Source organism: Sus scrofa, chromosome 4 (assembly GCF_000003025.6).
Source record: "Sus scrofa isolate TJ Tabasco breed Duroc chromosome 4, Sscrofa11.1, whole genome shotgun sequence".
In the NCBI taxonomy this organism is placed as follows: Eukaryota; Metazoa; Chordata; class Mammalia; order Artiodactyla; family Suidae; genus Sus; species Sus scrofa.
Genome location: NC_010446.5, coordinates 61,681,147 through 61,693,983, shown reverse-complemented (window position 1 = coordinate 61,693,983; position 12,837 = coordinate 61,681,147). Strand labels below are relative to the sequence as shown.

Sequence of the window (12,837 nt, the reverse complement as noted above, 5' to 3'; positions counted from 1 at the left end):
ATTTAAACCTATTGTAAATATTTGTTTATTGTTATTTTATAATATTTGAGAGGGAGATTATCTGGATTGATTTTTGTGTGCGTGTTGTCACTTTCCCTTCTTCTACCATGACATGCATTCTCTTCTTAATCTGTGCAGATCCATCTGTCTTTAAGTGGTATACTTATTTATGTCCTAGCCACAATCCTTAAAGGTATATTTAAAAAAAAATTCACAGTACTTACTGGCTCTTCTCTTACTGTGATTGTCATTGATGCCTCTGACTTTTTTTTTTTTTTTTTTGGCCATGCCCCCAGCATGTGGAAGTTCCTGGGCCATAGATTGAACCTGTGCCACAGCAGCGACCGGAGCCACTGCAGTGACAATTCTGGATCCTTAACCTGCTGCACCACCATGGAACTCCAAGGTGCCTCTGATGTTTGAAATAGTTGTTTTAGCATCTGCACTGGTCCCAAACACACTAGCATGATTTCTTAGCTACTTCTTTTAGAGCCTTGTCCTGTTGGCTGCGCTCAGCTCAAAGATGGTTGCTGGGGTGGGAAGGCAGGAAGGGAGGGAGAGGCACTGGGGAAGCAGCCAAATCTTCAGCACTAATACTCAGATGGCAAACATGGGTTACTGCATGTTCCCACTGGTTTTGCAGTACTGCTGAAATGCATTAAGCAAAGACCTTTGGGTGAAAAGGAAAAGACACCAAATGGAAACCAGAGGCCACACCTCTGGCGAACAGTCCTACCTGGCTGGTAGAAGTCAGGCGACAGCTCCTTGGCCACAGCTCTGGCGATGTCGCACTCCTGGCGGGCGGCCAGTGCGGCCTGGTCAGCGGCGTCAGCTTTGGCTCTGGCGTGCGCGGTCCTACAGGAGCACAGAGGGCGGGTCAGCAAGGGTGGCGCCTTGTTAATTACACAAGCGGGGCAAACAGTCTATCGGGAAGGTGGGGCCGGGAAAAGAAGTGCTAGTTGTGATCCCGGCCCTACACTGGGAACGGGAAGTTTTACAGTCATTCTGCTATGAGCCCTCAACGAGGATAATGCGGATGAAACCACCTGTGAATTGCCTCAATCCCTCTTTCAAGGTTAATGAAAGTATAAGCGGATGGTGTGCAGCTTAATGCAAAGCCTGGTGCTGAAAACTTAAGAGAATCAAATTCCCTGTTGACTGTGGCTGTTAGCATATCCCACTCCCTATCCCCGCACCCCCAACCATGGAGAGTAGAATAAGAGCCTGTGAATTAACATAGTGTTCACGGACTTAATTTCTATGGTAGAATCAATACGAGAATTGGACTAAGAAAAGTCCGCCCAGGGGTGTGCTGGTAAAGGAGCTCTCTAGGGGAAAAGCAGTAAAACTCTGGTTTGCAGCACTGACGGTTGGTTTCCGTAGTAGACAGACTCCTACCATGGCCAGTGAAAGCGACCAGAGGGACGCTGCCGAATATGCAGCTGGGAACATGTGCGCTTGGGGTGGGGGTGGGGGTCCCCGCCCCCACTTGGTGGAAGCAGACCGGGTGCTCTGCTTGAAGAAATGTGCTGGGGGGGGGGGGGGAAATCCAAGGAGTCCATTTAGTTGCTGCTCTTTCAGCACCTCTCTTGCGTGAAACCAAAGGAGGCTGAGCTAGAGGGGAGGAAAGGGGCCTCTGTCTTCCTCCCACCTTCTTCCTGGCCCCTTGTCACTCACAGAAACCTCAGATCTTTCTAGAAGACCAGGGCTAGCGAGGAAGCAGCAGCGATGGGACTGAACTTCCTCCGGCTAGATGGGAACTGATGGCTGCCTGCCCAGGAAGAGAGGACCTGGAGGGCGAGACTTCGGGCTACCCCACTTCCAAAGAAGACCCTGTCCAGTTAGTGCTTAGATGATGATCAGGGGCACCTAGTTCTTATAATTTTATGAATTTTCTATTTTCTTTTATGAGCACTAGGCAGGGCCCTGGATAACTAGTAGTAAAAGTGTAAGAAGGGTCTAAAAGAGGGGCTTGAACTCATTCAGAGACAGCAGGAGAGGAAAAGTTGGGGAGCCACATGGCACCCTTGTCTGGTTTGTGGCGGGGGGGGGTCCCTGGGACTGGACTGCAGGGAGAAAAGGCAGGGCAGATGGGGTCTGACCTGAGACCATGGGCTACCTGGTAAAAGGCCTCAGAGTGAACCCCTCTGACCCTATGTAGTCAGGGGTCCATTTCACTCCTTGGTGAGACCTTGCTCAGCCTGGAGGCTGGAGGCACTAGAATATAAGTGTCATGGAGATTTTTTTAAATTGGGGGGGATTTTTTTCAGTTTTCATTTTTGGTCCTCTACTATAATCCCAAGGCACAGAACACATAATATTTATTGAGGGCCCCACTTTATAAATAAAGGAATGAATGAAGCTTCCTTAGGAACAGCTGAGTTGTCCCTTGAAAATGAACAGATTGACAAAACGACAGAGATGGCAAAAAGACCAATGGTTTTGCCAAGGGTTCGGGGCCAAAGTGGGTGAGGGATGAACAGGTGGATCACGGGGGATATTAGGAGAGTGAAACTACTCTGTATAATTCTCCAGTGGGGGAGGGGGGAATACATGACATCAGGTATTTGTCAAAACCCACTGAACTGCACAGCACAGAGTGTGAACCCTCATGTAAAGTACAGATCTCACTTAATACTGATATTCTATTTATTTATTTATTTATTTATTTAGTCTTTTTGCCTTTTCTAAGGCTGCTCCCTCAGCCTAAGGAAGTTCCCAGGCTAGGGGTCAAATTGGAGCTGTAGCCACTGGCCTACACCAGAGCCACTGCAATGCAGGATCCGAACCACGTCTGCAACCTACACCACAGCTCACTGCAATGCCAGATCCTTAACCCACTGAGCAAGGCAGGGATTGAACCCATAACCTCATGGTTCCTAGTCGGATTCGTTAACCACTGAGCCATGACAGGAACTCCCAATACTGATATTCCATAATGGCTCATCAATCATATCCAAATGTACCCACTAATGCAAGATGTTAATAATGAGGGTGACCGGGTCTGGACAGAGGAGGCACAGGGGAAACTCTGTACTTTCTGTGGAACTTTTCTATAAACTTAAAACTCCTCTAAAAAATAAAGGTCGACCAAATAAAAATGAATGAATCAAATTCAAATCATCAAAACTGTTGTTTATGAGTCATGGAGGGTGTTTCAGATGACCCCTATCTATAGGGTATGGAGATAAAATCAAGAGGGTAGGAACATATTCCTAAAAACCCAGCTTCAGGGATCCGGCAAGGGTGCTTCTGTCCCATGTGTTGTGCCTGAGACTCAATGGATGCTTCTGTTGTGTTCTTGCAGCTTCTCAGAATCTCAATCTTTTTTTTTTTTTCCTCTAGAATTATTTTCCATTTTATCTGCTATTCTTAGCTGGAGCCTAATTATGTCTGGGTACCATAATTAATGAAGCCACAAGAGTACAGTTATCCTGCCCTCTAATAAAATCTGCTAGCCCTTCAATGATAAATTTACAAAACTCAATCACAACTTATCACCATGGAGTCACATAAAATGGCAGTAGTACTTCCACCACTTTTTACAACAGGCTCTACTGGAGAACAGACAAATGCAGCTTAACCTCTCCGCAAATATATTTTGGTAGGTCAGCATCAATCAAGCTCCAACCCTTTACTTTTTTTTCCCCTTGTTCTTTCTTTGTAAGACCAAACAAGGTGGGGGGTGCGTAACTTTCCATCTGGAGCCCCTCCCTGTGTGAGTGCTCCTACAGCCCGCAAGATGAGTTGAAACTACATTCAAACCTCAGACCAGATGTCTGCTCAGGACCTTCTGGAAGTCCTGGACCTGATAACAAGAAACAGAAAAGGGCAGGAACCCATCTGAGTTTGCTGTCATCAAAAGCGCTATGCGGCTGGGCCACTGCTGCATCTGAATTGGGCATAGGGAAAAACCTGGGCTTATCCCAACTCATGTTATTTCTGTGTTCAAGTTCCAGGCTCCAGAGTAACAAACGACCCATTTAATCAGCCATCTGGGAAGATGTGCCATTGTTTATGGGTTGAAGGGAGCAGGGTTCAGGCTAGTCATTCTGGGGAGGCACAAACAGCTCAGCGGATGCCATGCTGCTACAATGTAGCTGGTTACATGGAAAACATACACACATACAAGGAACAGGCATGCCTGAGGGGCTTGTCATTTATTCCAGAGACTGCTGACATCCTAATGGCCCTCATGAGTCTCCCAATACCCTAATTAGCACACAGACTTTCTCCCATCAAATGCAACAAAACCAAAGTGAAAAGCAACATCTTTCCGCTAGGCTCAGCTACTGACTTTCTTTTAGCATTCTAGTTCTACAAATAAACCAAAGTTTTAACTTGGAGTTACTATTTTTGGGTGAAGAAGTACAGAGAGGCCTCAGTAGCTGGCCAGGCTCACACAGCAGCTAGGTGACCTCCGCCTGGACTTGAGCCCTGTAAGGTCACTCATGCACAGCCGAAACAGTCAATGCGGAATTTCTAAAAGCCAGGCACCGCCTGTACTTACAAACTGCATTGCAGCTTGTTTTCCCACCAGTGATTTGATGAGAATCTGAGACTACCTTTTTTCTTGAGTGATTAAAACAGTGCTTCATGAGCGCTCAAGTCAACTTACTTTGCACAAAAGTTGGCTTTCTCACTTTTTCTTGAACATAATTACGCTTTTACCAAAAAAGCATATAACCAACACATTGACCAAGTCCAGCATATACTCCTACTACTAATAAGGTATGTGCAGGTCCCTTCGCTGTCTGTCCCAACTTTGAACTTTCAATCTCTTATACACCTCTTCGCTGAAAGAGCTGATAAAGGTTTTAATCTAGACTGGACAAGAATTTTTGCGAAAGGTAAAACTGTATACACTATTTGTAATTTTCTATTTGTACTTTTTTGCGCATTGTCTTCCCCACAATAAACTGCCTCAGAAGACATGCTGATTTTGATGCCTGTTAAAATTTGTCACATAGTTGGTCAAAGTTAATTTTCTGCTCTGTCTGAAATTTTCAATGGCAGAGGCTATCATCTGACTGGTTCAGGGGCTGCACGTGTGATTTGCTTTGAGGTCCACATATTTAAAGAAAATCACTCGCCAAATTTAAAGATAAGAGCAACTGCACATCAGAATCCAAAGCTCAGTTAATGGCAACCCCATTCTAACAGGTGATCAAGCCGAACCCCTGTGAGTCAACCTTGACACGTCCCTTTCTCTCACACGCCATGGCCATGGTCAGCCAAGGTGCTTGGCACTAGCTTCAAAACACACCCCAACCCCATCTCATTCCCGTCATTGCTCCTGCCCTGGTCACATCACCGTCATCTGCCACCAGGTTACTGCAGAGGCAGAACTGACCTCCCTGCTTCTGACCTTGCAGCTGATCATCCTAGTTCCCTTCCAGTGCTCTTGACATTGACAATAACCAAAATTCTCTCCTGGGTTATGGCATTGCATGCAAGAAAATGAAAAAAAAAATGATCTGTTAGCCTTCCTTTTGGACTGTGACATTTATTCACTTATCAGAGACCTAGATTTGCAAAAACCAATTATCCTGTGGACACGGTTGTAGCCCTTTCTAAAAAATCATTCTGTTAAGCAAGGAATCCTCGTGATGGGAATGAGAACTCAGTGGTTCCATAGATTGCGGCCAAAAAGCAAAAGCATGATTTCTAAGTTCCTGTACCTGAAAGAAAGCTGGTCTTTGAATACTGATTTATTTTTCTGCTAAGATTAACCTGACGAGGCTCAGCATATCCTCTTCCTGCTAAGGCACGTGTGGGGCCCATAGCCGTCTCTCAAAACTTCTTTCAGTCTTTATACACCCGTTTGTTGGCAGAGCTGGCACAGATTTTAATCTGCAATGGGCAGTGATTTGGCTAGAACTCTTCAGCGAATTTGGTTTGGGGAGACTACTTCTTATGGGTCCAAAACAGTTTTTTTGTTTTGTTTTACGACAGGACCTAGACTAGTAACTTCAAGACTGTGTTCTTAGGTCTGGGTAAAAACATGTTACATCATCAGCAAATAGTTGTGTTCCTTCCGTTCATTGCTCCCTTTCCTAAAGACATTATCAAATTATTTAGACATAAAATGTAAATGAAGGGGCATGGTGTCCCCATTGAAATCTGGTATTTGACCCTACAAGGTCCCCAACTCTCACAGAGATATGTGACACAGGCTTTGAAAGTATGGGTAGCTATGGGAGTTCCCGTCATGGCTCAGCAGGTTACAAACCCAGCTAGTATCATGAGGATATGGGTTTGATCCCTGGCCTCCATCAGTGAGTTAAGGATTCTGCATTGCTGTGAGCTGTGGTGTAGGCTGGCACCTGCAGCTCCGATTCAACCCCTAGCCTGGGAACTTCCATATGCTGCAGGTGTGGCCCTTAAAAAAATAAAGGCAAGAAAGTAAGGGTAGCCAGGGAGCATGTTGAGGCCAGTCTAATCACAGATCACTTGTCTGTGAGAGCAGACATTAAGCCACATCACCTTAGCGATCTGAGATGCCTCCAGAGCATCATAATTCATATTCTGCCCTTGGCTTTTTATCAAGGGATGGTAGAAGGATGAACCAAGATATCCAAGATAGGATGTGAACCATGATTCATGTGAAGAAGGTTTACTTAGCTTTCGTGAGATGCTGTTCATTACGTGTAACCTTGCCATGTTCATAAAGATCTAAGTGATACATTCAGCTTAAAGTTTAGTGCCAGGAAAAATCTGGTCTCTGATGATACGCTGGTGTGCTTCCTTGCATCATACAAAGAGAACTACAACATCTATTGTTTCTCTTTTTGTTACAGTTACCAGGAAACCTGGAGTAAAATTATCCTCAATCTGTGTGCATGGCTATCTTCTCTAGCGACATGGCTTTTAACATGCCTTGGTATCTGGAATGCTATTATGTATGTGACTTATAATGCCCTGCCAATCCTTTTTAGAAATTGGCAGGAGATTGAAAACAATTATTGGCTCAATAAACTCTTACTATTGTAAGTCTTCTGAACGTCAGCCCTTCGCAGTGCATGGATGCTTAGGGATATACGTGATAACTTGGGGGCAGCAGAGCCTACTGTTCAGCTTTCTTTATAGAATTTTTTTCTACATCCAGAACACTTTCAAACTTGGAAAATAAGTCATCATTCTCAAGTACTTTACAGGCTCTATTCCCTAACATTTTATCAAACTTAGTAAGCGTAAAGGCTATATTCTCTACAAAGGCCAGGTCAAAAGCACATTTTTAAACATTTTCTGGAATATGCCAAATAACTGGCCATCTTCTACTTTATCCTAAATTTTATAAAATTGACCTTTTGATGTAATTTAGGCATTGAGAAAAATCTGATGTAAAAACTAAGGGATGTTTAATTCTTAAAATCATCATGGAGAAGTCCTGTTTTTTTGAAAAGTTTTTTTTTTTTTTTTTTTTTTTTTGGTCTTTTTTGCCTTTTCACCTTTTCCAGGGCTGCTCCCGCAGCATATGGAGGTTCCCAGGCTAGGGGTCTAATTGGAGCTGTAGCCACCAGCCTACGCCAGAGCCATAGCAATTCGGGATCCAAGCCTCGTCTGCGACCTACACCACAGCTCACAGCAAGGCCGGATCCTTAACCCACTGAGCAAGGCCAGGGATCAAACCTGCAACCTCATGGTTCCTAGTCGGATTCGTTAACCACTGAGCCACGATGGGAACTCCAAAAAGTCTCTTTTAATGTGGGTTATTCTACAGTTCAAAAATATTACTACTAAATAAGATTAAAACTTCACTTTGAAACATAACCACCCACAACTCACTGAATGGGAAAAAAACCTTTGCTCAAGTATCTGATAATGGGTTAGTATCCAGAATATATAAAGAACTCCTATAACTTTAGAACGACAACAACAAAAACAATTAAAAATGGGCAAATGCCTTGAATAGACATTTCTGCAAAGCACATATACAAATGGCTAATAGGCATATAAAAGGTGTTCAACATGACTAATCATAAGGGAAACACAAATCAAAATGATAATGAGATGCTACCTCACACCCACTAGGATGGCTACCATTAAAAAAAACCATAGCAGTTCCCATTGTGGCTCAGCGGTAATGAACCCACAGCATCCATCGTTTTAGTTCTGCAAGGTGAAGAAGTTCTGGAGACTGGCTGCACAACAGTGTGAGTGCACTTAACACAACTGGACTGTACACTTAAATGGTTAGGATGGTAAACTGTATGTCATGTGTATCTTACAATTAAAAAACTTAAAAACTATAATCACCCATGAACGAGTATTTCTACAACATCCTCGGTGCCCAGAGGAAGTGAGGAGAAAAGACCAAAGGTTAGGCTCCCGGATGGAAAGTCGCTTCACTGACCTCAGCTGGGACAAGGGAAGTCTAACAGTGGTTAAGAAAAGGAAAAATCAAGGGCCTTTAAGGGAAGAAATGCCATAACCCTGAAACATGAGGGCAGCCTGCACATCTGTTTTGCCAGCTGGTAACATAAAGCCCGGCAGAGAAGCTGCTTTCAACACATATTGGTGGAATAAATAAATATATAAGAAGCAGAGAAACATAAAAGATGTAACTCCAAGATTTCTAAGTTGGTAGCCAGGTGAATGGCCTTACCACAGAGAGAGACTGTACAGGTGGGAAGGGGAGACAGTTTGACGGTGATGACAAGGGCAGTGGTAGATGAGCAGGGTTTGACACGACATGGGCATTTCTAGGTGGAAATACAGGCCTGCAATGCAAGGTGATGGTCAAGGTTAGTAATGCGAATGTGGGCATTGTGATCACAGACGGTGAGTTCACATGAGGTGAATGAACCCATCAAAGAAGTGAGTCCAAAATGCAAAAAACCAAGGATGGAGACAAGAGTCTCCTGGGGCCCTGCTGAAGGAAACAAGCAAGAGGTGATCGGTTGCATACAGGTAGAAGAAGGTGGACGTCCAAGAGAACCACTCAAAGTTCTTGCTCTTGGATAATCCTGAGCTCCTTTTAGGAGTTAGATGGGTCAGACGTCAATGTGTCTCTCTTTTGGGGCAGCGGCACTGACTGGCTGGTTTGGGGGCTGTTAGAAGACCAAGTGCAGTTAAGAGTCTGAGAAAAGGGAGTTGGCTCCTCAGAAATGAATCTGACTAGCATCCATGATTCTTGACCTTGCTCGGTGGGTTAAGGATCTGGCATTGCCATGAGCTGTGGTGTAGGTCACAGATGCAGCTCAGATCCTGTGTTGTTGTGGCTGTGGTGTAGGCCAGAGGCTACAGCCTTGATTCAACCCCTAGCCTGGGAACCTCCATATGCTGTGGGTGTTGCCCTAAAAAAAGATACCCCCCGCCAAAAAAAAAAGGGCCTGAGAAAGGGGTGACTTGTCAATCCTGCCAAGTGCAGGAGCATGGCGAGGGCTGAGAAGAGGCTGCTGAATTGGGGGAGGGTCTTTGAGAAGGCAATCCTAATACCAAGGCCGCTGTGGAAGCCACACGGAAGGGGTCGGTGAGGAAGGAGCAGAGGAAGCAGAGGAAGCAGGTGTGGGCCACATGCTGGTGACTTCTAACCCAGAAAGGAAGGCGGAAATTTGGACAGTAACCAGAGGGACTCGCTGGGCCAAGGGAACAGACATTTCATGTGTATCAGTGAAAGCCCATCCTGTTGGAAAGTGGGATGAAAGATGCTCAGACAACAGAAGAAAATGAAGAAGCTTTGAGAAGGGGACAGATGTTGGAGTTTGGTCCTACATGGAGCAAAGGAAAGGAAATTGGGGGAAAAAAAACCCCAAAAACAAAAACAGAACAGTGATGAGTTGATGCAATGTTTTAAAATTAAAGAATCCTAAGCTTAAAAGAGACAGAGAGTGCTGTGGACTATGGAACCAGACTGACCTAGGTTCAGATCCCAGTTTAACACATCCTGGCTGTGTCCCTTTAGCCTCAGTTTCCCTACCTGTAAAATGGGGATGGTGTTACCTTGTAGAGTTGTGCCGGATCAGGACTGATTTCTATGAAGTATTGCATTCTAATGCAGAGGGCGTATTTGGTTGATAAATGGCCATTACTGGTCTTTGGCTGGAATTCGGGGCTGGAAGGGAAAATCAGGGACTTAAAGAGGTGAAGATTTGGAATCAGCACTGTATAAAGGCTCTAAGGAATGGAAGAAAGGAAAGTTGGAATTGATGAGCAGAGCTTGGAGGACCTGATTTCAGGTCTACGGGATTCTCTACCTTCCTCGGGAAGGGGCCTCTTTTCTCAGAGAAGGAGAGAAAGGAACCTTGATGCAGGGTAGAGAGCTGAGCAAGGAGGATGGAGGTGTAACCGTCACAGAGCTGTGGTGGATGCTGGACCAGATGAAATAAAAAGGGTCAAGTTAGGATCCCATGTTATGTGAAGGCAACCTGATAACTGTCAAGTCCTGTAAACACAGACTATTACTATAGTTTTCACTGTTGGGTTTTTAAATTTTTTTAATTTAATTTTATTTTTTGGTTTCTAAGGGCCACAGCTGTGGCATGTGGAAGTTTCCAGGCTAGGGGCTGAATGAGAGCGGCAGCTGCCAGCCTACACCACAGCCAGAGCAACACCAGAACTGAGCCGTGTCTGTGACCTACACCACAGCTCATGGCAATGCCAGATCCTTAACCCACTGGGCAAGGCCAGGGATTGAACCCGCAACCTCAAGGACACAAGTCAGGTTTGTCACTGCTGAGCCACAATGGGAACTCCCTTTTGATACTTTCTAATTGAATGCTTCTTTCCTATGGCAAATTTCACAGAAACTGCCTTATCCTGACTAAATCTGGTGCACTACTTACTAAATCTGATGTACTTGCATCTTCATGTCAAGGCATTAGCCACTGGGTAATAAAAGGTGAGTCAAATTATTTTAAAATGGATGCATCTGACAGGAAATGAAACTAGATATAATCTGGAGTACATTTCTTTTTGGTGCTGTAACAGGAACATCTGGATGTGCCTAAAAAGAACTTGGCGACCTTTGGACCTGAGAAGACCCTCTGGGTAGTGATGAGAACTGTCGCGTCAAATGCTGTTTTTACTTCACGTCAGTGTTGTCAGGCTTTTTGTCCTTCACTAACGGTCACTGTGGGCAGAGATTGAAGGATGACTAAGAGTTAGAGCAATTTAAGACTATCTACTGGGGAAAACAGCCGACCAGCTGTGACAGTGACCAGCTGACCCCAGCGACTGGGTCACAGGCAGAGCTAACTTCCGCCACTGCTGCAAATGCCCATTCGACACACACTCGGGGTGGAGGGGGCCCTCAAGCAATTCCATTTCATCAACACTGAGACATTAAAAAAAAATTAAGCACACATCATTTCATGCCTTAGAAATGACATAAAGCATCCAGAACACCTCCTTGAACACCTAAATTGAAACACAGTCTCTTAGGTAGTAAAATATCCATTTTGTAAATTACCCCAAATGGCTCTCTAAAGATCCCCCATCTGTCCATTATTTACCACGTCGCTTCGATCTGTTGAGACCTGCCAAGATCCTGACCAATAAAGGCCTCCGTTCCTCTATTGTGCATTTGATGCTGAACAATGAGAATGAGAACTTGCTCGGGACTGGCTCTACAAAACCATTCTGAGTCTTAAGCTCTATCATATTCAACAGACACGTTTTGAAATTGCAGAGTTGATAACAGGACTGCTTTGCAAGGAAAGCCAAATCAGTAGGGGTGCGCTTACTCTCTCAGCATTTATTCACTTTTTGTTTCCTTGCAGGATCCGTGATTCAGTTATCCTATTTAGTTCACATCTGGTCCGTGACAAGGGATCCCTCCTTCCCTGGTTCAATTAAGAAATCCTTAGGAGTGGTTAAGGTACCTGACTAATATCCATGAGGATGCAGGTTTGATGCCTGGCCTCGCTCAGTGGGTCAAGGATCTGGTGTTGCCAGAGCAGTGGTGTAGGTCACAGATGAAGCTCATATCCCACCTGGCTGTGGCGTAGGTCAGCAGCTGCAGCAGCTCTGATTCGACCCCTAGCCTGGGAACCTCCATAGGCCACAGGTGCAGCCCTAAAAAAAAAAAAGAAAGAAATCCCTGACTGGTTTCACTTTAAATCTATAGTCTTTTGTAACAGATATTGGGGATGACAGTGAAATGAATACAAAGGATTTGCATGATTTACATTCACCTTCTGAGTTTGACTGACTCTTCAAAGTCCTGCTTTACCAGAGAGATTAAAAGGCACAATTACAACTGAAGTCCCTCCCCTTGCGGTCAGACAATTATTCTCCCTTCTGTAGGGGTTTAAGAATCAGAGAGACCAAGGAACATAATTCAATTGAGTGGGATGAACAGGCAGAACCCAGGCTGCCTAACCTTTAGGGCAAAGCTGGGTGACTACGCTGTGAAGAAATTTCTGGACCACTGTCCCTAGATTTTGTTTTGGCAAACATCCTGCTATTTATCTCATCTTTTAGTTGTAAGATTTTCTTTCTGCTATAAATATTCCTCATAGTTCTATCTTCTTAGATGCAAGCTTTCTCTGTATTTTGAGTCTGTTGCCCTCCTTATTTCTCTACTCAACTATCTCTAATATAATAGATTTTTAACTTCTACTGAAAAATGCAAATTTTGAGCTTCCTTTTCCTACATATTTTTAAAACCAGTTTTGGCTGACTTTCAAACGAAAAACAGCTTAGAAAACATCTTACTAAAGACTATGGGAGAGACTTGGTTTTCATCAAGGTTATTCTTTGGCAGGAACATTTTAGGTGGTGTTAAAAATACTGCAGATTCATCTAACTCATAGTTGCCTTCCCCAAATCACCAAATTAGTAATTAACGCCTCCGAGTTTAAAAGGAAATATTAGAAGATCATCCAGTTCTTC

The 12,837-nt window shown here is 44.3% G+C and overlaps 1 protein-coding gene across 2 annotated transcripts in view; it reads right to left on the bottom strand.

Annotated features, from left to right (window-relative positions):
• JPH1 (junctophilin 1) overlaps nucleotides 1-12,837 on the bottom strand; it is an 88,247-nt gene that overhangs the window by 22,567 nt on the left and 52,843 nt on the right. For both annotated transcript variants that reach the window (XM_021089189.1, XM_021089188.1), the window contains exon 3: nucleotides 737-855. In XM_021089189.1, the coding sequence (XP_020944848.1) occupies nucleotides 737-855 (119 nt within the window). The remainder of the gene's footprint in view (nucleotides 1-736; nucleotides 856-12,837) is intronic.